Source organism: Pogona vitticeps, chromosome 4 (assembly GCF_051106095.1).
Source record: "Pogona vitticeps strain Pit_001003342236 chromosome 4, PviZW2.1, whole genome shotgun sequence".
Classification (NCBI taxonomy): domain Eukaryota; kingdom Metazoa; phylum Chordata; class Lepidosauria; order Squamata; family Agamidae; genus Pogona; species Pogona vitticeps.
In genome coordinates this window covers 91,776,412-91,802,571 of record NC_135786.1, presented here as the reverse complement: position 1 = coordinate 91,802,571, position 26,160 = coordinate 91,776,412, and the positions used below count along the sequence as shown (strand labels likewise).

At 42.7% G+C, this 26,160-nt stretch overlaps 1 protein-coding gene across 1 annotated transcript in view; it reads right to left on the bottom strand.

Annotated features, from left to right (window-relative positions):
* Nucleotides 1-26,160, bottom strand: part of BTBD8 (BTB domain containing 8) — a 73,944-nt gene that overhangs the window by 23,740 nt on the left and 24,044 nt on the right. The window contains exons 6-9 of the mRNA XM_020807153.3: nucleotides 22,179-22,259; nucleotides 13,728-13,824; nucleotides 542-630; nucleotides 247-349 (exon numbers count right to left, since the gene is read on the bottom strand). Of these exons, the coding sequence (XP_020662812.3) occupies nucleotides 247-349; nucleotides 542-630; nucleotides 13,728-13,824; nucleotides 22,179-22,259 (370 nt within the window). The remainder of the gene's footprint in view (nucleotides 1-246; nucleotides 350-541; nucleotides 631-13,727; nucleotides 13,825-22,178; nucleotides 22,260-26,160) is intronic.

Sequence of the window (26,160 nt, the reverse complement as noted above, 5' to 3'; positions counted from 1 at the left end):
TACTACACTCAATGTTTTGCCTCATTAACTGATCACCTCATCAGGGCTAATGGGAGGGCTGTCATTGTTTAGATAGATGGGCCAGATTTAGATTATGGGACAGATTTAGATAATGGGGCAGATTTAGATAATGGGCTCTGATCAATTATTGATGCCAGTGATTTGTATCAAAGCAGCTTAGTATACACATTAAAACTGTCATTATGTCCATATTTCTGTATTTTAAAAAATACCACACAAACTTACCAATGAATGCACCAACATTTTAAGACAATTGTTCTGAAGCTCAGCAGGTAAAGTGGCAAACCTCTTATCTGACCAACATCTTACAAAATTCTGTACTAGCCACCTGTTAAAGAAAACACCTTGTATAAATAAGTCAATCCTTCCATCAAAATGAATGTCACATGAAGTCCCCATTGGTACATCTGTTTTTGCAACACAGGTCAAAGAATTCATCAAAAAATTGTATGAGCTTTAAAAAGTTTATTCTTAAAATGTAAAATCGACAGAAACAATCAAATACTTGCTATTTACTTACTTCATGCAAGCTTCATAAAGGCTTTCTTCTCCTGTTGAATAGGCAATAGCTAGACATTCTAAAATGGGCTGATGTTTTCCAGGCACTGGCTATATTAGTTAGAATATAAAGAGAATTTACAATTTTTAGTAATTTATTTCAGTGAACAGGACTTTTGCATGTATCTATCAATTATAACTGATCCAGGTTTTAGTTAAATTAATACTCCAGAATTTACTCTATCCAATTTGACAACTACGAATATGGTATTCAATGTTTGTTTGGGAGTTCCAGTCCACAAAGACACACTTGCAAACACCTTCATTTCACATACCTGGAGAAAGGCTGAGGCCTAGTCCTTTCTTCCTGCCCCTATGCTTCCTACAAAAAAAGAGAGGTTACTTACCTGTCACTTTAGTTCTTCGAGCGGTCATCTGTGAATTCACACAAATGGGTTTAATCTGCGCCTGTGCAGAGATCTCCAGAATATTCTAGAGCTTTATGCTACGTTTGTCAAGGACCGCCCCCCCCCAGCCCATAAGGTCTGTCCGTCCTGGCAATCACCTCAGTTGCTAAGAACATCCTGCCGCTGCATCAAAAGATACAGGAGTGACGGACAGAGGGGAGGACAGGCAGGAAGTGTGAATTCACAGATGACCACTCGAAGAACCAGAGTTACAGGTAAGTAACCTCTCTTTCTTCTTCATGGTCTCTGTGAATGCACACTAATGGGTGACTAACAAGCTTACCTTATAGGTGGAGGGACATCCCGGAACGATTGAAGACAGCACATCTCTCCCAAACGATGCATCCTTTTTGGCTTTTAAATCCAGTCTGTAGTGAGTGGCAAACGTGGAAGGTGTTGCCCATGTTGCAGCTTTGCAAATGTTCCTTTGTGGAACTCCACAAAGGAATGTTGCAGAAGTAGCTGTCGCTCTAGTGGAATGAGCCTTAATACCTATAGGTAGAGGCTGGCTGGCAAGTTGATATGCCAATTTTATGGTGGAAATGATCCAGCAGGAAATCGTTTGAGAAGAAACATGAGAGCCTTTACGAGGGGGAATGCGGTGATACGAATAGTCTTTTTGATTTACGGAAAGAGGAGGTTCTAGAGATATAAAAGGCAAGAGCTCTTCTAGCATCCAATGCGTGTAAAGATCTTTCCAAATCAGTTGTAGGTGATGGGAAAAACGTAGATAGAATTATTGGTTGGGAGAGGTGGAAGTGGGACATCACCTTTGGCAGGAAGGAGACATCCGGAAAAAGGGTGACCTTGTTGGGATGAAATTGGAGAAACGGTCAGTTCTCAAGGCTGCAAGTTCAGATGCTCTGCGAGCAGAGGTGATGGTGACTAGGAAGAGCGTCTTGAGAGAGAGGAGGTATTCCAAAATGGTGACAAGTGGTTCAAACGGAAAATGGGAGAGCCAGTGGAGAACAAGGGATAGAGACCATTGTAGAGGAGCCGAAGGGCACATATTGGAAACACCTCATATAAAATGTTTGAGAGTGGGGTGTTGAAAAATCATGGCAGCTTCCGAATCTTGAGGCTGATAGGCTATGATGGCGGATAAGCAGACCTTGAGAGTTGAGAGTGATAATTGTTTATCAAATAGATAGGAGAGGAACTGAAGGACAGCTTGTAAATGTGTTGGATTAGTGGGAAGATTATGTTGGAGAGCACATTTGGTGAAGACAGACCATTTCTAGGAATAGAGTTTGATTGTGGAAGGTTTACGGGCATTGGCGAGGATAGCATTCACTGAGGAAGAATTCTCCACGCTGTGAGATGGAGGGTGTGGAGATCTGGGTGGTGGGTCTTGCCCCGATGTTGCGAGAGGAGGTGTGGAATGAGGGGTAGGCGGAGGTAATTGTTGGTGATGGAACAGAGCATGGTGAACTATGGCTGTCTTGGCCACCATGGGGCAATGAGAATTGTGTTGGTATGATCACGTTTGATTTTGGATGTTGTTCTGAGAAGCAGAGGAATGGGAGGGAAGAGGTGTATGAGGTGTGTAGTCCAATCCGCCATAAGTACGTCTTCTAGCGACCCGCGTCCGATGCCCGCTCTTGAGTAGAAAAGGTCGCATTTGGTATTATGAGGTGTGGCAAACATGTCGATTTGTGGCCGACCCCAGAGTTTGCAAAGGTGAAGAAACACTGACTGGTCTAGAGACCATTCGTCCACCTGGGTATGCAGCCTCCTGAGTTTGTCTGCCAGTAGATCGTCCTGTGTGGCAATATGAACTGCAATGGGAAAGATGTGGCATTCAAGGCACCATTCCCAAAACTGTACTGTAAGATACAGAAGTGGGAGAGAATGTGTGCCTCCTTGCTTGTTGACATAAAATAACACGGTGATGTTGTCCGTTGTTACTTGGACGATGTTGCCGCATATGATAGGCTCAAAGGCTCTGAATGCCTTGAAGATGGCTAGAAGCTCAAGGTTGCTTATATGAAGGTCGCATTCCTTGTGGAACCAGGTAGCATGTATGTGGAGATCAGGAGAGCTCGGGAGTGACTTTGAGTAGTTTTGATGGTGGTTCTGTCATGGAATTGAAGAGGTTGAGATACCAGGACTGGAGGAAATGCATTTTCAGCCTGGCGTGTAGAATAGTTGAGGTTGTAGAGGTCATAAGGCCTAAGAGATGCTGAACAGAATGTGCTGTGACACGGGAGTTGGGATGGAAATGAGTGATGAGAGACTGAAGTTTGACAGCCCTCTCTCGAGGAAGAAAAACCCTTACTTTGGTAGAGTTGAGGAGCGCCTGAGTGGGAGTGAGGACTGATTTTTCACTGTTGATTTTTAGGCCCAGATCCGAAAGGAGAGAGAGTCTCACCAGCTTGGATATCTTTCAGAGCTTGAGGGCGAGAAAGAGAGACTATGAGCCAGTCATCTATGTATGGTGTGACGTGTGCCATGACGTCACCTGCCTGTCTTGGCTAAGGCTGGAGTTTTCTGGCCTATAGCAGGGCAGGAGGTGGGTCTTAAAGGGGTGGAGTTTGTGTATATAAGGGGTGTGTGCAAAGAGGAGGTTGTTGTTGGGGAATTAGAGAGTGGGAGAGTGACAGGGTTAGATATAGGTTAGGTGATTAAGTAACTGTGTGTTATGTAACCAAGAACTGTGCAGGGTTAAGGTCTGAGAAATATAGTTTAATAAGTGATTCTTTTACCCAGTGATTACCATTTCATTTTTGTATACAATAAAACATCATTTTTATTTTTAAATCCACAATAAGTCTGAAGTGTCAGGTTTATGTGTGGTTGGTGGCAGCGAAGTACTGTGTGTGTGTGTGTGAGAAGGATCGTGGCCTGTCATCTCTTGTGGTGACGTAGGAGGAGGTGGCAGTCGCGACAAAACTGGTGCCAGCGTGTGGGATACGAGTTGTCCAGTTGCCCAGAAAAGCCTTGGCTAGTGTGACCAGAGCAAAAGGATTTCAGTTAGGTGCACCTGAACTGAAGTGGGGTGTGGGTAACTCTCTAGGATTTGTCTCCAGGGGGGAGCAGATCTAGTAGAGAGGCACCTAAACTTCAGAGTGAGGGAACTGACTTATGAGCTCTAGAAGGTCCATTTTGTGAGGGAGATTGACCCAAAGTAGGAGGCTGTTGTGACTTGGTCTGAGAGTCCAGAGTTGGGAGAACTCGGAAGGGACAGACAGACCAAGGGCAGCGAAGATTTGGGATCTCTCTGGTGAACTACAGAACCTGAGAGAGGGTGAAGCTGTGGTGGATTTTGAAGTAGAGCCAAGGGCAAATATATTAAAGTAGCTCTAAATCTGGCAAGAGGCCCAGTGAAGGGGCAGAAGCCATTAGAGACTACAGTAACAAGCCTAGCCATATCTGTGGGTATACCCTGTTAGAGAGTGTCAGACCTTAGCACAGGAAAGGAAAAAGTGATGTTTTAAACAGAGGCTTGAAAATAGAAAAGAGCCTTCTGTGTGATTAAAATGCCTCTCACGCGCAGACAAATGGCAGAAGTGAGCGAACAAAGAGACCAAGCAATGTCAGACTGGTCTGGGGATGAGTCAAATGGTGAGGGAAGAGTTGCCTCAGTGCAGGAAGAAGCTAATGGTGAACAGTTATCAGAACTGAGGAGAATTCAATTAGCCCAGGCACATGAATTTCAAATGAAACAGTTAGAATTAGAAAAAGAGGAAAGAGAAAGAGAGAGACAAAGACAATTTGAACTGGAGAAGGAGCGTATGGCTTTTGAACTTAGGAAATTGGAAATACTGAACCAAAACAACAACAACAACAGAGATTCTGGTTCTGAACCTAGCCAGTTATCAAAATCAGATTTGAAGAAATTTCCTACATATAAACAGGGGGATTGTCCTGAAAACTTCCTTAAAATCTTTGAACGAAGTTGTGCTGATTTTTCTGTGAGGGAGACAGAGAAAATGATAATTTTGAGGTCTCTCCTGAGTGGAAAAATGGCTGATGTGTATGCTGATATGCCAGTTGAGCTCAGTAAAGATTATTCAGAGTTCAAAAAAATGGTTTACAATCGATTTGGCATTAATTCAGAACATCTTAGGCTGAAGTTCAGAAAACTTACTAAAAGATCAGATGAATCTTATACCCAACTTGGTTTTAACTTAGAAAAGTGTTTAGACCGGTGGCTTGAACAGGAGAATGTAAAAACCTTTCAGGAATTGAAAAATGTTGTGGGCCTGGAGCAGTTTTATTCCTTACCCCATGGGGAACTTAAATATTTAGTTCAAGAACGGAAACCAACTGACGTTAGAAATGCTGCACAAATAGCTGATTTTATTTCTCAAATAAGGGGTCCTAGTTGTTATGAGGGGAGAGGTGTGAGGAAAACATGGGACCCAAAGTTCTCTAAGGAACAAGCACAGAGACAGACTAAAGTAGGCGGCCATTTTAGTGAAAAGCCCTCAGAACAGGGCCAGCACAGTAAACAAGTTTTGGAGGGAAAAGAGAAACTGGAAAGATTTGATGGGAAAAGCTCATGGGGGGAGAGAATCTGCTTCATTTGCAAAAAGAAAGGCCATATTGCTGCACAATGTTTTAATACAAGGCAAAATAAAGAAATTCCACCTCAGAAAGTTAATGTAAAAGAAGCAAAGGCTGTATTTTGTGTTCAGAGTAAACCTCAAGCTTCTTCTAATGAAAGTTCTGTTGCCATGGAAATCCAGGCAGAGGCAGTTAGGAGCTCTGAATTGGATACATTGAAGGAGCTGCCTCTCGCTGAAGTTGTCCACTGTTATTACATAGAGACCAATGGTGCTTTATTGGAATCTGCTGGGGACAGGATAAAAGTTTTTGAAAAGGACTATTCATCTTTGAGAGACACCTGTTCTCAAATTTCTATATGCCACTCAGACATAGTACCACAAAGTTGTATGATTGCTGACCAGACTCTATCTGTGAAAGGAATTGGGTCAGAACTAGTTTCTCTACCTGTAGCTGATTTGAAAATTGAATATCAAGGTTGGAAGGGACTGTGGAGAGTAGGGGTGTCTTCTGAGATTCCTACCCCTTTTCTTATTGGTAATGACTTAACAAAGCATGTCAAGAGTGCCCTGGTGGTAACACGTTCACAATCGGTACAAAGTGAAGCCAGTAATGAGACTGACTCTCAAGAGCCAGAGAAATTTGTACCACAACCTGAGGCATTCTCAGTTGAAATACCTCAGAAAAGCCTCTTTGTCAAGGAACAAACAGCAGACCCCACCTTAAAAGACTGTTTTGCAAAGGTGACTGATAAAGATTTATCACCTGAGTGCCCTGAACGTTTTATTATTAAAGGTGGTTTACTTTATAGGGAAAAACTGAATAATATTTCAAAAGGGGGGCCTGAAGTTAAGAGACAGCTGGTGGTGCCTGAGAAATATCGCCCTATGATTCTGGAAAAGGGACATGCAGACATTTTCTCAGCTCATATGGGGATCAACAAGACCAAACAAAGAATAGCCCAAAACTTTTTCTGGCCTGATATAGGTAAACATATTAAGAGTTTCTGTCAAAGATGCCATATTTGTCAGAGACAGGGCTCTAACTGTGATAAAACTAGAGCAAAGCTATGCCCATTACCAGTGATTTCAACTCCTTTTACACGTCTAGGGGTGGATATCATAGGTCCATTGCCCAACGCCACTAAGCGGGGGAACAGATTTATTTTAACTATAGAGACCCAGACTGTAGCAGAAGCCTTAGTGAATTACATGAGTAGGATGGGTTTTCCTTCTGAGATAATCACAGACTTAGGAACCTCTCATACATCCAAACTTATGAAAAGGTTAGGCAGGGGGGTCATTCACATAAATGCCCTGAAGCCTTATTACAGAGAGACCAACCTTGTGCAGTTGGCAATAAAAGCGGCTGATAAGGAGGAACATGGGTTGCCCTTCGGGGAAGGGAGGGGCCCACAAAAGTTCAATCCACAAGAAGTGCAGATCAGCCCTGCTCTATCCAGAGAACAGCAGAATAGTTGTAGAGCGCTGGTTACAAAACCTCAAGAAGTGTTCTCAAACAAACCTGGTGTTGACAAGGGAGTGCTACCCAGGACTGACACAGGGAATGCTTCTCAGTCTGTAACACCATATAGAGTAACAGGTTATTACTTTGACAATATTCGCAAAGAGCTAGACGAAATGCTGAACGATCAAATTTTTGTACACTCATCTAGCGCTTGGTTAGCCCCTGTAGTTTTAATAGACAAGCCGGATGGCAGTGTCAGGTTCTGTGTGTACTACAGCAAGCTATATTCAGTAACCAAACCTGATGCTTATCCTAGGCCTAGGCTTGATGACCTAAGTGAGATGATTGGAGGTTGCAGAGTCATATCCTTTTTAGGTCTAACCAAGGAGTGTTGGCAAGGAAGAAGTGATCCTCGGGCCCAAGAGGAAAGCTTATTTTGCAGTCCATTTGGCCTGTTTGAGTTCCGGGTCCTCAGCTTTGGCCTGAGAAACTCACCAGCAACATTTCAAAGGCTCATGGACCATACTCTGAAAGGGCTTAGTGACTTCACAGTAGCTTATATCGATGACATAGGGGTCTTTAGCAACACCTGGCAAGATCACCTACATCATCTAGAGTTAGTGCTACAAAGATTGAAAGATGCTGGCTTAACCGTTAAAGCTAGTAAGTGTCAGCTAGGTAACTCAGAGATGAAGTACCTAGGTCACATAGTGGGAGGAGGCCTAATCAACCCTTTAGAGGCCAAGGTAGAAGCAATCCTGAATTGGCCCAGACCTACCACTAAAAAGAAAGTGAGGTCCTTTCTAGGTCTGGCAGGGTATTACAGAAGGTTTATACCCGGTTTCAGTGAGATTGCTGCACCTTTATCAGACCTGACAAAGAAGCAGAGCAGCAACAGCGTTTCCTGGTCGGAAGAGTGCGAGATGGCGTTTGGACGGCTGAAAGATGCTCTAACCAACCATCCAGTGCTGCATGCTCCTGACTTCAACAGAGAGTTCATCATCTACACAGATGCGTCTAATGCCGGTGTGGGAGCGGTACTGTGCCAACAGGATGACAGCGGAGACCAACATCCAGTGGCGTACCTGAGCAAGAAGTTGCTTCCCAGGGAGAAGAATCTTTCTACCACCGAGAAAGAGTGTTTGGCGATCATCTTCGCGATCCGGAAGCTGAAGGCTTACGTCTGGGGTCGACATTTTACCTTGTGCACTGATCACTCACCTCTATCGTGGTTGCGGTCTATGAAATCACAGAACAGTAAACTGATGAGGTGGGCGCTTCTTTTGCAGGACTATGATTACGAGGTTAAGGTGGTCAGAGGGACTATAAACTGTGTGGCTGACGCCTTATCCAGAAGACCGGAAGACGACATCTAAAGGACTTATGGACTCTGTGTATGGTATATGGCAATGTAAAGTGTTTGGAAAGTTATGTATTATGTTATGATAAATGTTTTGCATTGCATGTTTTTATTTACCTGTATGGAGGAAGTGTAAGTATATTTGTAGTTGTGTTATACTGTGTAATAAATGTAATGCTTTATGTTTGTTGCAGTTGTTTTGGGGAAAAAGCACCTTAGCTTTCCTCCACAAAACAACTTATTAAAGGGGGAAGGTATGTGACGTGTGCCATGACGTCACCTGCCTGTCTTGGCTAAGGCTGGAGTTTCCTGGCCTATAGCAGGGCAGGAGGTGGGTCTTAAAGGGGTGGAGTTTGTGTATATAAGGGGTGTGTGCAAAGAGGAGGTTGTTGTTGGGGAATTAGAGAGTGGGAGAGTGACAGGGTTAGATATAGGTTAGGTGATTAAGTAACTGTGTGTTATGTAACCAAGAACTGTGCAGGGTTAAGGTCTGAGAAATATAGTTTAATAAGTGATTCTTTTACCCAGTGATTACCATTTCATTTTTGTATACAATAAAACATCATTTTTATTTTTAAATCCACAATAAGTCTGAAGTGTCAGGTTTATGTGTGGTTGGTGGCAGCGAAGTACTGTGTGTGTGTGTGTGAGAAGGATCGTGGCCTGTCATCTCTTGTGGTGACGTAGGAGGAGGTGGCAGTCGCGACATATGGAAAGACCGAAATTCCTAGGGTGCGTAGTTGAGCTACTACAGATGCCATACATTTTGTAAATACTCTTGGTTCTGTAGAGAGGCCGAAGGGGAGGGCTTTGAATTTGTAGGTGTGATCTCCTACGGCGAACCTGAGAAATTTGCAGTGGTCGTGACGGATTGTGATATGCAAGTATGTGCCACTTAGATCTATGACAGCAAACCAATTGTTCTTTGTGACAATCTTTGTGACCATACATAATCGTCTTTGGATGATATAGTAATTGAGTTCTCGAAGGTCAAGGATAGGGCTTAAGTCTGCCATCCCATTTTGGAACGGTAAAGTACCGGGAGAAGAAGCCTGGGTAGTCTTCTGGGGTAGTGATGGGGGATATGGCATCCTTTGAGATGAGAGATTGAATTTCCTGTTTGAGAACAGCAGATGGTGATGTTAGAACGATTCTTGATGGAGGTGGGTAAGCAAATTTCTATGGCATAGCCCGTAGCAATGATGGTGAGTACCCAAGAATCGGTTGTGATAGAGGCCCAGGATGGAAGATGGGCTGATAGACGAGTGGTTGCAGTTGAAGGAAGGTGAGTTTCGCGGATCTGGGGAATGAAAAAAGTCAAAGGCCCTGTTTCTGTTTTTTCTCAGGGCAGTGGGAAGGTTGTTTGGGGCGCTGACGCTGCACCACATGCCTGGGTTGGAATGAAGTAGTTGATTGGGATGAGTATTTATTCCTGTCAAAGTATGATTTAGGTTGCTGGTACGGGTACGGTGACACCATTGTAATATGGCTGGGTATTGTATGAGCGCGCTGTCTTTTTCAAATTTTGCAGGTTCTCCAGGATCTCATTTTTTTTTATTGAAAAGACCGAAACCATTGAAAGGTAAGTCCTCAATTCTCATCCTGACATCATCTGAAATATGTGCAGACCGAGCCAGGACTACAGGAGACTCAGGTTTGCTAGAAGGAGGCAAAAAGGTCTCTTCCGAGGAGTTGACACGTACAGTGGGTTGATCCTAGAGTGATAGTTGATCTGGTACAGATCTGTGCAGATGGGAGTCGGTAGCAGATTTCTTTCGCTTCTTTGATTTAGAATGGTCTTATATTCGGTATGGGAGTTGATTTGGTGAAACTGGTTGGTTTAGATTTAGACTTTTGGGAACTCTTGGAGGTTGATCTAGTAGACGGAGAGACAGTAGTTGGAGTTGAGGATTGTCTTGGAGGTTGTGGATTGTGGGGAGAATCCATAGTTTGGGAAGTCTGAAGTGCTTTTTCCCAAAGAAAAGATCTAAGGCGTTGCTGTCTCAGTTTGAGCGCTGGCTTGGTGAAATTTTTACAGAACTGACACAAGGACATTCAGTGTGATTCTCCCAGACAGAAAAGGCAGATGTTATGGATGTCAGTTAGAGGGATTTTGTTCGAGCATGACATGCACTTTTTGAAGGGGGGAAGTGGTGCCATAAATGGCAGGAAGGGGAGGGGGGACTGGTCAAGGAAAAACAGAGTCTCTTACAATTCTTTAGCTAGAAGAAGATCATAATTGAGAAGAAGATTGATAGATGTTATTATTCCTTTCAGATATCTCAATGGACGAACAGCAGCTTGACAGAGGAGAGACCTCAGCAGCAGCAAAAAGGAACTGAGGTGATTGCCAGGATGGGCGAACCGTGTGGGCTAGGGGGGTGGTCCTTGACAAATGTAGCATAAAGCTCTAGAATATTCCAGAGATCTTTGCGCAGGCGCAGATTAAACCCATTAGTGTGCATTCACAGAGACCATGAAGAAGAACTACTGCAATGCTTCCTAGGAATGGCAATCCTGTTGCTCTTTATGTTTTATGAAAGCAGCTCCTGATCAACCACATCCACACACACATGGTTGAAAATAGGGAATAAGGCCTAGAAGAAACTCCAGCCTTTCTCCAGGTAAATGAAAGTGCCTGTAGGTGTGCGTCTGTGCGCTAGAACTCACAAAATTCTGTTTGGAAAAGTTTCGAATTTAGAGTAAAACAAACTAGCTGAACAAAAATAAATGGCACATTCCTGCTGACGAGTGCTACATCTAGCAAAATTGTCAGACTTTTTTCTTCTCCAGAACCCTTTCAAAATCATCAGCCTATGTCTAACTATACATTTCTAACAGTGGTTCTCAGTTCTTGGCAGTCCAGGCATTTCAAATTGCAATTCTGAGCATCCCTGACTACTGGCTCTGCTGGCTAGGGTAGCTGGCATTCAGAAGCGTCTGGTTGGTGAATGGTTGAGACCCACTGCCCTACTGTATCTGGCAAGGAACCTTTGTGAATTGCAGAGAATTAGGAAAGAGCGTTGCATGGCATCTACAGTATTATAGTTTCAGAAGAGGTAGCCATGTTAGTCTGCACAAGCATATCAGGCAAAATCCAAAGAAACAAAACAAAACAAAAACATGAAAACATGTATCACCTTAAAGACTAACCATTATATTTTAATGCAAGCTTTCGTGGACACATCCACTTTATCGTCATATGGATATGTCTGACAAAGTGGACATGTTCACAAAATCTTACATTAAAATACAATACAGTGGTGCCTCGACGTATGAACGTCCCTACTTAAAACCATTTCAAGTTACAGTGGACCCTTGACTTACAGAATTAATCCGTATTGGAACGGTGGCTGCAGGTCAAAAAGTCTGTAGGTCAAGTCTCCATTGACCTACAGTGCATTGAAAACCAATTAATCCCGTAACAGGCCGTTTTTGTTCCATTTTGGTTTTTTTCTGGTCTGTAAGTCAATTCTCAGGCTGCAAGTCAAACCTAAATTTTGCGGCCAGAGAAGTCTGTAACTCAAGCCGTCTGTAAGTCAAGGGTCCACTGTACGACTAGCTCTGGCTGCAAAATTTTGCTTCTACTTGCGACTGGAGCTTCCACTTATGAACAGAAAAAAAGGCAGGGAAAAAGACGGGAAATTCAAATTTCTAACTGTAGGTGGTGACAAGGCTGCTTCTTTGTAGCTCTTTCGCCCCAGTAGTTAGTGTGTCATCGTTGGAGGCTTGGGACTGCCTCCTTCTGATTCTGAGAGAGAGTGTGTGTGTGTTTTCAGGGAGGCTTTGGGCTGCTTTGTAAGGTAAGGTGCTGTTTTCTGCTTTTTTAAAACTGTTCTGGGTGTTTTTGCGGCATGGTTTTGAGCTGGGCTCCCGCCAACCTAGCGGTTCGAAAGCATGCAAATGCAAGTAGATAAATAGGGACCACTTCGGTGGGAAGGTAACAGCGTTCCGTGTCTAAGTCGCACTGGCCATGTGACCACGGAAGATTGTCTTCGGACAAACGCTGGCTCTATGGCTTGGAAATGGGGATGAGCACCGCCTCCTAGAGTCGAACACGACTGGACAAAAATTGTCAAGGGGAACCTTACCTTAGCTTACCTTTGAGCTGGGGGGTTATGTTTCTGTGCTGTGATAGGTCTTGGGGGTTGTTTTTTTTGTCCCCCCCCCCGCAAATTTTGGATGGGTCTTAGGGGGCTTGGTTGCTTTTTGGTGTTTTTTCCCGTTTCTGATGGGTCTTCGGGGGTTTGTGTTTTTGTCCACCCACATTTCTGATGGATCTTGGGGGGTTTGCTTGTTTTTTGGTTCCCCCCATTTCTGATAAGTCTTGGGGGGTTTGGTTGCTCTTTGGGGAGTTTTCCCCTATTTCTCAGGGGTCCTGTATGCTTCCCTTGCTTTTTCCTTTTTTTGCCTTTCCGACCTGCCCCCTTTGTTCTCTGTGCATTTCCAATCTGCTCCATTTGTTTTCTGTGCATTTCCAATGGGTCTTGCACACTTGATTGCTTTTCTTCCCCCCCCCCCTTTGGCCGGAATGGATTAGTTGCATTTCCAATGAGTCTTGCAGTGATTTTTTTAATGATTTTTTTTCCTTTGGCTGGAACTGATTAATTGCATTTCAATGCATTCCTATGGGAAATGGTGCTTTAGCTTGCAACCATTTTGAGTTATGTCCATATTCTGGAACGGATCATGGTCGTAAGTGGAGGCACCACTGTAATCTTTAAGGTGCCACAATGTTTTTTTCTTTTCGTTCCATTTCATCTTGCTTATTTGGATTTTGACTGATATATATGCATGGCATCTGTGCAGTCAATGTAATATAACAACCCACTCACCTGAATCAAACAGTCAACCTCTTTCAACAAAGCAAAAGGGTATCCTGGAACACTGCTGCAGCCACTTTTCTATGGATTTACAGTGTATGGGAAAAGATCAGTAGCAATGGGCAAGGTGTCTTCTCTTTTATCAAAGCTACCTGCTCATTGTTACTGATCTTTTTACTGAGGAATTCCTGTTAAACTCCAATGCAGATAGTTCGAAGGCAGCTGATCAAAAAGCATTCTCAGAATTAACATTCTACAAAACTACCCTATTTATTTCCAAAGAAAATACAATTCCTTTTAGCTGTGTTAAAATTCCTTACAAAGCCTGTTCGTTCAAAACATTTTTATCCTGTTGCCTGCAAAACAAAAACCCTTCTCAATTCTAATAAATTGAAATATGCTACTGTATATTAATACTCCTATTGGCAATCTTAGCTTATTCAATACAGTTACGGACTACATCATAAGAGCTTTTCAACTCAGCTTTCTAATTTGCAATACCAGAATTCAATAATGGATCCCAAGAAGTTTGGGCCGTTTGGTTCTTATCACAGGAAAATTAAATGAATAATTAGAACATACCTTTTGAAAAAAGTTGCAGTAGTCTCTTTTCAGAACATATATAGCTACTTCTTTCAGACCCTCTAGTCCATACATATCTGCAATGCTCAGTATACAACTAAAGTAAAAGCAATGATGGACGTTAGGCATAAAATGGTTGTAAAACAATCATAACTCAAAAAGATGTAGCAGCAGATTTTACATCCTAAACTATTCACATATTTTCTTTGAGCCAGGACAATACTAATCTATTCAAGTTATATCAACTGACATCTGGTGGGATCTAGTACAGTACTCTAGTTAAAAAAAAACTACAGTAACTATGTTTTGTATCCTTATTACTTTAGGTTGGCAGTTCATGCTATCTACAGAAGTCATATACTTTGATGCCCCAAATATATATACAGAGAAAGTTCTGCTTGGTTACATATGTTAATGTCATTAAGCATTGTTTTGTCCCATGAACCCAAAGATGCAAATGTGGTAACATATGCCACATTGTTACAACATTTCAGGTTGGCTGCATTTATGCATGAGCCAGTTTGAATTACCCAGACAGCATTGCTGCATGTCATGTCTGGTGTTTAGAGGTAATGTATTTTTTTAATGACTAAAATTATGAACACCATTTAAAAATAAATATCAATATTAAAATTATATATTCTAACTTAAACAAATAACACTAAGAAACGGGCAAAAATCCTACTGGTATTCATGTAAGATGTGCATTCGTGTATTTAACCTATTGCTCTGGTATATGGTTTGCTAACTGTACAATGGCAGATAGGAAAATACTACAGAGAATTATTACAATGGCCCAGAGGATTAATGACTACCCTCTTTGGAAGATCTCTATAATTCCTGCTGTCTTAAGAAAGCCCAAAATATTCTCAAATATCCATCACACCCAGGCCATTCCCTCTTTCAGTTGTTACCATCTGGTAGGCAGTATAGGATAATTAAAACAAAGACAACTAGGTTGAAAAACAGTTTCTATCCCAGAGCTGCAGCTATACTGAATTCCACTATATAGTGCAATATTAATGTATTGTGTGATGAGAAATTGAATGTGAAGGATGTGGATGTGAATGAAAGGGATGTGTTTCATGTGTAATCTGCTATGTTTTTATGTTATGGATGCTATGTTCTTGTGTTTTTATTATGTGTATTGGAGATGGCATTTAATTTCGTTGTACAGAAGTACAGTGACAATAAAGTAAATTCTATTCTATTTTATAATTGTTGTGACAAAGTGTAGTTAATAGACAAGATGCCAGGAAAAATCCTGGTTGCAGAATCTGACACATGACCAGATATGCACCCTGGCATCTAATTGATTAGCAACATTTAGCTGTGGCAAGTCACTTAAACCTTATTCAAATATCAGTAGAATTATGGCCAGTCTTACAAATCCACTTTCTTTCCCATAAGACTTTCAGACCAATTTCATACATGAGCAAATTAAAAGTTCAGTTCAAAGTTGGGAATATCTCCAAGAAATACAAAAACCATGGAAACCCAAGTGGTGTCGGTAGTTCGTACCGCCTTTTTCCACCTTTGGCAGATTGCCTGGCTGCAACCCTACCTTGACATGGGGGCGCTCACTACCTTGGTACATGCGCTCATAATCTCACGACTAGACCACTGTAACGCGCTCTACCTGGGGCTACCTCTGAGGCTGATGCGGAAACTTCAGGTGGTGCAGAATGCAGCGGCCAGACTCCTTACTGGAGTGAGAAAAAACCAACATATTTCTCCTGTTCTGGCCAAACTGCACTGGCTGCCCATCTGTTTCCGCACTGACTTCAAAGTTCTAATGCTTACCTATAAGGCCCTAAACGGTTTAGGACCTCGATACTTGGCGGAGCGCCTGCTCCCACCAAGATCTACTCGGATCACCCACATGAGTCAGGAGGTGAGGCTGAGGAGCCTGACGCCGAGGGACGCCCAGAGGGAAAAGACACAAAGCCGGGCCTTCTCGGCGGTGGCTCCTCGCCTTTGGAACAACCTTCCTTTGGAAATTCGCAAGGCCCCAACGCTGGGTACTTTCAAATGCCAACTGAAAACATGGATGTACATCCAGGCCTTCCCTCCTGTCAACTACTGATTTCTTTGCTTTGCTATTTATTATTTATTTATTCCTGCACTATTTGTTATTGTTGTATGGTAATGTTTTTATGTTTTTTAAATTGTTTTTGATATTCTGTAAGCCGCCCAGAGTGGTAGAATATACCAGATGAGGGGGATATAAATAAAACAAACAAACAAACAAACAAACAAACAAACAAACAAATAAAAACTATGCAAGACACAGTTTTACCATTTACATCATTTAACAAATACAGCATTCTTTCAATCTGATTAAAGCAGGGGTGTCCAACCTTTCACCTTCCCTGGGCCACATTAGAAGATGAAATGTTCGTCTGGGCTGCACATAAATTTGGTTTGGGCTGCATAGGGGGCAGCCCTAACCATCCTCCGCAGCCCCGCTCCAAGCGTGCTTACCGGCAGCTGCGATCTCAGGCAGCAGAGGCTGCCAGCTTTGACTCCGGTGGCTTTATGGGGCCGGGAGGGGGTCCACCTATTGACAGGGATGGTGCAATGCAGTCACGCAGCCCTCCTGTCCCCTCCCCCCACTCCTTCCTTCCTTCCCTCTCTCCCCCTCTACTGTTGTGACATGCCCCGGCCACATTCTGGCCGCAAGCACCGGCAGTGTAACTTGAAACTTTGGAATTTCTTTAAAAATAAAAAATTGCACTGGGCCGCATTACGAGCTGACCTGGGCCGCGTGCGGCCCTCGGGCCGCAGGTTGGACAAGCCTGGATTAAAGGATATTCCATTTAAATATGTTGTAGAGTTCAAACTTCACATTTTAGCTGTGGTGGTTGGTGGCCATTGTAGTTTGGTGGGGCTGAAGGAAGGCGCCCCTGGCCACCGAGTCCACCTGGGCTTTCAGAGCTAGTTTGGGGTCCAGGAGCACTCCCAGGCTGTGGACCCTGTCCCTTAGGGGGAGTGTAACCTCATTTAAAGCCACTGGCAATGGTGCGGCTAAAAAATATTGTAAATAAATAAATAAATAAATAAATTTAGAGCAGGGAAATGGCCTCCAGCCTGTCCGGTGAAGAACCCACTAACAGCACTTCCATCTTGTCTGGATTGAGTTTAAATTTATTAACCTTCATCCAGTCCATTATCAGATCCAGACACAAGTTCAGCACAAAAACTGCCTCACTTGGATTGGTGGAAAACGAGAGGTAGAGCTGAGTGTCGTCAGCATATTGCTGACTCCTCAGCCCAAACCTCCTGATGACCTCTCCCAGCGGTTTCATGTAGATGTTAAACAACATGGGGGACAGTATTGAGCCCTGAGGAACTCCATGACATACACGCCATGGGGCAGAGCAACTGTCCCCCAGCACCACCCTCTGGATGTGGTCAACCAGGAAGACGCGGAACCTCCGTAAAAGTGGTGTCCCCAACTCCCAACCCAGCCAGCCTATCCAGAAGAACACCATAGTCGATGGTGTCGAAAGCAGCTGAGAGGTCCAGGAGTATCAACAGGATCACACTCCCCCTGTCTCTCTCTCTCCTGGCAAAGGTCATTGTACAGGGTGACCAAGGCAGTCTCTGTACCAAAACTCGGCCTGAAACCCGATTGAAATGGATCCAGAAAATCCATTTCAACCAGGAGGCTGGAATTGCCTGGCCACAACCCACCCCAATACTTTGCCCAAATCAGGGAGGTGCGCCACTGGTCGGTAGTTAACCACCAGACTTGGATCCAGGTTAGGATTTTTAGGAATGGTTGAATTACCACCTCTTTCAAGGTGCTAGGGCCCACTCCCTCTCTCAAAGAGGCATTCACGGCCTCCTGGACCCAGGTGCAAACCCCCCTGGCAGATCTTCCAATTAGCCAAGATGGGCAAGGGTCGAGCAGTGTGGTGGTAGAGCGGACAGATCCAAGCACCCTGACCACATCCTCAGATCTCAACAATTAAAACTCATCCCTTTATACTTGACCTAAGCACGGCACACTGGACACATCCTCTGATTCTGCAGTAACAGAGTCCAACCCATTGCGAATCTGAGCAATTTCCCCCTCAAAATGAATGGCAAATTCATCACAGCGAGCTGACGAGCAGTCCAGGACCTCTACCAGATTTCCCAGTTGAAGAAGATCCCGGACCACCCAAAACAGCTCTGCTGAACGACTTTCTGAGGAAGCAATATGGCTGGAGAAATACTGCCGTTTCGCCAGCCGTATTGCCACAAAATAGGCCTGATAATGGTCTCTAAGTCTTGTTTGATCGGACTCACAGCAGGATTTCCTCCACCTGTGCTCCAGCCATGTCCCCTCTCCCTTCATCGCCCGCAGCTCAGAAGTATACCAAGGAGATGTCTGGGCTCTGTGTGCAGGGAGAGGGTGCTTAGGCGCAATCGTGTCAACTGCCTGGGTCATCTCCCTATTCCATAGGGTGACCTGAGCTTCAACAGGAGCGCCGACCATATCAGATGGATAATCCCCCAGAGCATTCAGGAAACCATCCGGATCCATTAGTCTCCGAGGGTGGATCATCTTAATAGATCCCCCACCTTTGTAGAAGAAGCTAATAGACTAAACTTGACCAGGAAATGGTCACAACCAGCCCCTCTACATCCAAACCACCATCTTCCAGTCCCATTGAGTAAACCAGGTCCAAGGTTTTCTCATGTGTTGGGCCGATGACACATTGAGACAGCCCCATGGTTGTCATGGTGGCCATGAAGTCCTGAGCCGCTCCAGTCAAGGGAGCCTCGGCATGGATGCCGAGATCCCCCAGCACCAAGAGCCTGGGAGTCCTCAACACCAGGTCCGAGACTATCTCCATCAGCTCAGGCAGAGAGACTGTTGGTACACAGCAGGGTGGGCGGTACACCAACAGAATCCCTAATCTGTCTTGCAAGCCCAACACACAATACAGGCCCTCAAGACCTCCTCTCAAAGGGATAGGAAGCCTGGTCAAATAGCTAGAACTCCTATAGACTATAGCAACTCCCCCCTCCCCGACCCTCTGAGCGACATTGGTGCTGGACCGAGTACCCAGGTGGGCACAGCTGGGAGAGGGGAACACCACCCTCCTCTCCCACCCAGGTCTCAGTAATGCTCATCAGATGAGGAGGTAGAGTAGTCTAGGAAGGGAATTAGCTTTTGGACAACATTAATTAACACTTTTAACTATGGTGCAGGAGGGAGAAGAAGGCTGCTCTTATTTCTGACCTCAGTAAGAGCAAATTTTCACTAGAAGTCACTGCTCTACCTTTAAATGAGATGATGACTATTCATATACGTGCACTATATGAACAGTGCTCCTTACATCTGATCCTCCACTGACCTCACTAGAAACATGTCTCCAACTCCTCATGACCTCCTTCTCTTCACTTGTTCTCTGACAACTCCCAGAAGAGAAGTGGCTTGGGAAGTCTTTGACACCTTTGTGACACAGCAGATACGTTGCCATAATTCTATGCAGATTACAGTAATCAAAGTTGTCAGAGAAGGTCTGGATCAGTTTCTCCCTCCCCCTCTCCTCTTCACCTCAAAATACCCTTGGTGTGTATCAAGTTGAGCTGTTTTCTTTCTTGATGATGCATCAATACAAAGTGTGAACCTTCTTATGACCACTTCACACTCCACCCTTTTCGTATCTCTGAATTATTCATGTTAAACACTTTAAGATTTTTTTAAAAAGGTATTTAATTAGAGGAAAACTGAATTATAGACAGGTTATATATACAAAGAAATACAGTAAAGGAACAAACACTGTGGTCTAAAAATACGTTCAAAATGAATACAGAATCTGATGTGGTGTGGGAGAGAGACGGAAAATAATCCACTCAGTCTCTTATTCTGTTAAATTCTCCTAAGCATAGAAATTGATTGCCCCCTTCCATTGTGCCAATGTTATTGTGGCTTTCACGGAAGAACCCTCACATATCCGGCTTATCTAGCTGACAAAGCAACACAGTAATAAATCAATTTTATGCAGATCTAATCACACAACGGGGTACCCAGAAGTCCAGAGTAAACTTCTAAAATACAGCTCCTTTTAGCATTATCACCTTGCAGAAGAATGGCAAGGAGGTCTCGTGCTTTTTTTCCCCATTTTCATGGTCTCACAAAAGGCATACAGTATAGGAAATGGGAAATTCCTGTCTCTACATGTCTCAATTATTTGTTTTTATTTTGTTTAAAAAAACAGATTAATGTGTACTGCCTTTCATTATCATTGACCCAGAGACAGGAGGTGATCATCACTGCCAACACTGGGGAAGATGGACAATTTTTCTATCTTTTTTACTGGGGCCACTGTTTCAACCTACTGGAAATTAAAACTTCTATGTTCAAAAATAGGCATGCATAATATTGACTGGGAACTATATGCAGGCATAAAAAATAAATTATATTTAAACACAAACATAAGCAATTACATTTTGCCTTTAAGGTGAATTCAAAACATGATTTGTGCCCATAGAGTAGGTTGACTAGGGACAGTCTCAGCTTGAGGAGGGGCAGTGGCCCATTTGCCTGACATGATCAGGGCTCCACTATATTTTAGGCTGGGCCACCACGGAAACTCTGGTAAGATCAGCTGTGTAGTCACACTTTTCACTGCAGAACTGACTGAGGGAAGACCTACTGTAATGGGATAAGCAAAATTCTTGGCAACTTAGGGTTTCCTCCCAGATATGTAACTACAGGACTGCAACCTATTCGAATAAAAAAAGTCTCAGAGAATAAATCAGAAAGGCAGGTGATGATGATGATTTTATAACTGCAGAGCTACAAGGGGCCCTATGGATCATCGCGTCCAGCCCCTGTCAAGGAGGCACAGTGAGGAACTGAACTCCCAATTCTGGCTCCACAGCCAGACACCTAAAAGGAATTTTTCCCCATAGAAGACAGATGAAGAAACAAGGAATAATACAGAAATACAACAGCACCAGCAGAAGTGCAACATAATAAGAAGTCTGAAGTTGGGAGATTATTTATTTATTCTATTTATATCCCGCCTATCTGGTCTTGCGACCACTCTAGTTGTTGAATCTGTACTCACAGACTGTGGCAAGTCAGATTTTAACAGTAGATGTGCCATTTAACAGCAGCTGCCTATGCTACTGGAAGCAGAACAGAAGAAGAGCCTTGTGAATTAGATGTTCAGCCTATTTAGTCCAGGTTTCTGTTTCCTACAGTGGCCAAACAGTTGCTGATATGAATTCCATAAGCAAGATATGAAACCAGTAGCTTTTCTTGCTGTTATTCCCCCACAACTGATATTCAGAGGCATGAGAAATTGCCAAGAGATCATTCTTGTCTCCAGATTAGTTTTTGGAAGCTCCTTTTCTATATGTAAACAAAATAATATTTCACACTGTACTTACACTTGAGGCAATCTACTAAACAGTGGTACATGTGTGGGTCTTATCTAAAAAAACCTTAAGAGATTATCTTCTTCCATATGTTCAGTTAAAATCTCAAACAACCACCCCCTTTGTCCTAGTTCGTACGTCACCTTCCTGCTGTCTTAAGTATTAGACTAGAAATAAGCCACATTCCCTCCATCTTCGCACAGATGACCTTCCTCTCTACAGAAAGTACCTGCTTCCCTTAGGTATCCTTAACTATGAATAATTTAAATTAACTATGGGTAACATAATAAGGGGCTAATCTTAATCTTTATATGAAACTGAAAAAAAATCTCCTTCATCCAAACTGGACACTAGAGTTTGAAGACAGTTAACAAACTCTGAATTAGAGGGATGGCAGCTAACTGGCTGCTCCTTTCAGCACTGACATATTCCTGAAATGTAGATGTGTATATACAGGTGGAGGGGGGAGGGGTACTCCTGAAAAATGAGGAAAAAATGAAGGGAGGAACTGTGTAATCTCGCATCCTGTTCTCCTAACCAACAATAAGCAGTTAGAATCCTTACTTCTGCAACGCATGCAAGACATAAACAACCTCCCATCCAAATGCTAGCCTGATCCAGTTTTTTGCAGGCTTCACTCTTCTAAATAAACAAGCAACAGCAATCTGAAGATAGCCATTTGGGGTTGGGAAAATCTTAAAGAATAGCTAGCAGAAGATTTATGAAGCACAAAGGTCACAGATGCGATTATATAAATTTCAATGAAACAGCGAGTTTGTTTCTGTATAATGACAAATACAGGCATTCAGGAACCACATTTTGTCTTCTTCCTACACAGAAATCTCTTTGTTACTACTATTTCATCAGTTCAGCCACAAAATAAAACAAGATATTGCCCCTACTCCTTTATCCTTCAGTGAGTCGAATATAGTCATAGTGTAATTGTGTTTTTTCTGGTGCATTAGCCATTTCATTTATAGAAACTGTGATGTACTATTATTCTGACTGTAGATCAATCATGACAGGCATGGTATGAGATTAGAAGTAATTTAACATGACACATACCCAGCATCTACTTTATCTGGGAAATCCAAAATTGCTCCATAGATAAAATGCAGAATGACAGTCATTTCTACATGATTTATGCTATAAAACAGAAGAAGAAAAATTATTATAGATACCAGCATTTGCAGAACAAAATAGATTATTCACATTTTATAAATTCTAAATGGTTAACTACAACTAAGTAACTTTCCTATTGAAAATCACTAATCCCCACAAGATCAGCATTTCAAACACTTCAGTGATTTAACTTGGCCACAACCCTAAAACCTCCCAGCTGAGTCTGACATAACTATTTAGGAGGAAGCACTCTCAGGATTGTATCATGCAGAAGTTAAACTATTTTTATGAAGCTCTTTGTCTACAGAGCAAGGGGGCTTCTCCTAATATAGAAAAAAAATATGGAATTTAGATCATTAAATTTTGATGTCTTCCTTAAGAGATGAACACGGTAGGTCTTTCCAGAGAAGCTTAAGGACAGATACAACATGCTAGTACAATGGGGTCTCGACTTACGAACTGCTTGACATACGAACGTTTCGACTTACGAACTGCTCTCATAGGAATATATGGACTCGACTTACGAACTTAGATTCGAGTTACGAATTCTTTTTTTCCCTTTTTTAAAAAGCTAAGTCATCTTAGGTTAAAAGAAAAAAAGAAAAAATATCCCCCTCTAGTGGCAGAAGGCGGAATAGCAGCTTCCCATTAGTTTCTATGGACGAAAAGAGCAGATACGGATTAAATGGTTTTCAATGCATTCCTATGGGAAATGCAGATTCGACTTAAGAACTTTTCGACCTGAGAACTGCCTTCCAATATGGATTAAGTTTGTAAGTCAAGACCCCACTGTACAGTATATCCATCACACCCAACCATATGAAAAGCAGTCAAGGAGTTTTGGGCTTATGCATTCCTTATCCCTTCTCAATGTGGTGACTATCCATCGATGCATTCTTGATCTAAAGCAAATCACAATTTGCTACCATTTTTTTGCAAGTTGCCAACATATAGTTTCTGCTGGACAGGCAAGTAAGGATTGCAAACTATGATTTGATCCTTGTTTTCACAGCAAGTAAACACAACACCCATTTTGCTGGTTCAGCCAAAAGAACAAATTGTTGCTTCAAATCAAGAAAAGATGGAGGGAATTCCTTCACAGACAGGAGCAGGGTGCACGCTGAATACTCATTCTTATAAAACCAGACTATGGTTTGGTACTGTGGCTGAACAAACTCAGTGTAGATATTTTCCCCTTTCCTTTTTAAAGACAACCAGAGAAATTTTCTTTTTTTAAAAAAAGCTGCTTCTGCTACAACATACAGAAGAGATAAAGAATATGTTCAGTATAAAACATATTTTGAACAACAAAAAAACCCTGAACAAAAGTTTTTTTTTTTGTTCTAATGATTGTTGTGGGTTTTTCGGGCTCTTTGGCCGTGTTCTGGTGATACCAAACCCCAAAACTATGAACAACCTCTCCCAGGGGTTTCATGTAGATACAGTGGTACCTCGCTTAACGATTGCCTCACTTAACGAAGAATTCGCTTACCGATGGGTTTCTTTGAGGAATTTCCCCCATCGTTTAACGATGTTCTCTATGGGGGATTTTCACTCAACGATGTCTGTTTTCGCTCCTGTAAAAGTGTCTTAAACTGTTTGAAACCTGCTTTAAATGCTTGCAATCGTTAGCCCACCTCCTGAAACCTACGCGAACTTAATTTGGTGTTGTTCTGAGTCTTCGTTAATTTTTGGTGAATTTTTTTATTCTCCATTGAAAGCCATTGGAGTTCAATGGCTTTCAATGGAGAATAAAAAAATTCACCAAAAATTAACGAAGACTCAGAACAACACCAAATTAAGTTCGCGTAGGTTTCAGGAGGTGGGCTAACGATTGCAACAATTTAAAACAGGCTTCAAACAGTTTAAGACACTTTTACAGGAGCGAAAAGGGACTTCACAAACCCATTCAGATGCATTGAGTCGGCTTCAATGCATTTCAATTGGGGAACCGCGTTTCACTCAACGATGTTTCCTATGGCAATTTTCACTTAAGGACAGCAATCCATTCCAATTGGAACAGATTAACCGGTTTTAAATGCATTCCTATGGGAAATGGTGTTTCACTTAACGATGTTTTCACATAACGATTTTTTTAATGGAACCAATTAACATCGTTAAGTGAGGCACCACTGTAGTATAGTGGGCAAAACAGAATTCTGAGGGACACTACAGGCCGATGGCCAGGGTGTCCGAACAAAAAAATGTATTTGTGAAGGCTTTCACGGCCGGGATCTAATGGTTGTTATGGGTTTTTTGGGCTCTTTGGCCGTGTTCTGAAGGTTGTTCTTCCTAACGTTTCGCCAGTCTCTGTAGCCGGCATCTTCAGAGGACAGGAGTAACCAGAGCACTGCTGAATGATCTCAATACATCATTGTAAACTTCTTCCTCTTTTGTCAAACACCCCTCTTTCCATATCTCCAATTAAAAGCAAAATGACTTAACTTATCTCACTCCATTCACAATAAACACACCCTTATTTCTTAGCATGCTATACTGGCTCAGCTGCATTAGAATGGAACTACTGGCCCTTACATTTCATGTTCTTGTTGCCACAGCTATGTGATCTCTCTGCCTCTTTTCCAAGTGTTTTTATTTAATCCGCTATTATCTCTGTGCCTTCTACTGTGCCTTTCCTAATGCAGTCTCATCTTCAATCCTTTCTTCCTTCAATTCCTTCCTCAAATCCAGCCTATTTTATGCAGTACAGTCTTTTCCTATAGACCACTAAAACGTCTAATACTGCTATTTCATAGTTATACACACAGGGATCATTTCTCAAACCTGATTCTCCCCACACACCTTTGCTTTGCCTATCTAACTTTGGCTTTCATCATGTTAGGTAGGGACTCTGTCACTAAGAGAATAAGCCAGGCATGAACATACAAAAACATTTCCCTAGACATAGAATCACATGACTTCTATCAAGCAGAAGAGCTGGAACGTACATTCTACCACAGTGGGATAAGGGCCCGGGTTGATCTTAGTAAAAACAAAGCACATGTAAACAGCTGGGATTGTGAGTTTTTCCATGAGCAGAACTTCACTCAGAGGATGCTCCTCTTGGGGGTAGGTGGCAATGCTCAACTCCACCAAACTACAGCCCCCTCTGGAAGACTGGGAGACCCTTTAGAATAGAGTGGTAGGTGCTGTGAGGAACTGCAAAAATCACCTGTGTCTTCTTCCTCTGGCAGGAGCTTGCACTGAATTACGGTTCTTCTCATGGAAAAAAAGGACAATTCAATAAAAATCAGTTGTGTTCCTCTTCCTATATTTCAAAGTACAGCTTCCATCATGATGATGCTACCTTTGGCATGTGACCTCTTCAAACGTTCAAGGGGCATTTGATGATTGCAAAATTCTTTCATTTTGGATAACTGGGAAAATCAAACACAACTGACTGACGATATGTGAACACATGAGGTAGCCATAAAAACAGCATGAACAAGCAGCCCTGCTGCCTTGACAGCTGGTCTCTTAAATAGCTTTTTCATTATTTCAGGGTAAGCCATATGTGCTATACTTTCCTGTGTTTGTAAAAATGACACAAAAATCTTGAAGTGAGCAGGACTGAGAGAAAGTGGATGTTTTCATTGTATGCGCAGCTCAGTTCAAACCAGAGTTTGATCCTGGCCTGCACAGCAAGCGTTTTCCATCTTATTGTTCTGGATGCAATGGAAGCCTCCCAAATCTGAGCACATGAGTGGAAGGTTCCTTCAAGGCTTGTTCTCAGAGAGCCCAATCATGACCTAGCAATGAACAGATCTTGCAAAATAGGCATGGAAAAATTCCTTTTGGAGGGGGGGATACAATTCCAAGAATTCTCCAACCAGCTTGACTGTGGTGGCTGGGGGATTTGGGGATGTATATACCCCCTCCAAAAAAGGATTGCAGTGGTACCTCGCTTAACGAGTGATTCATTTAA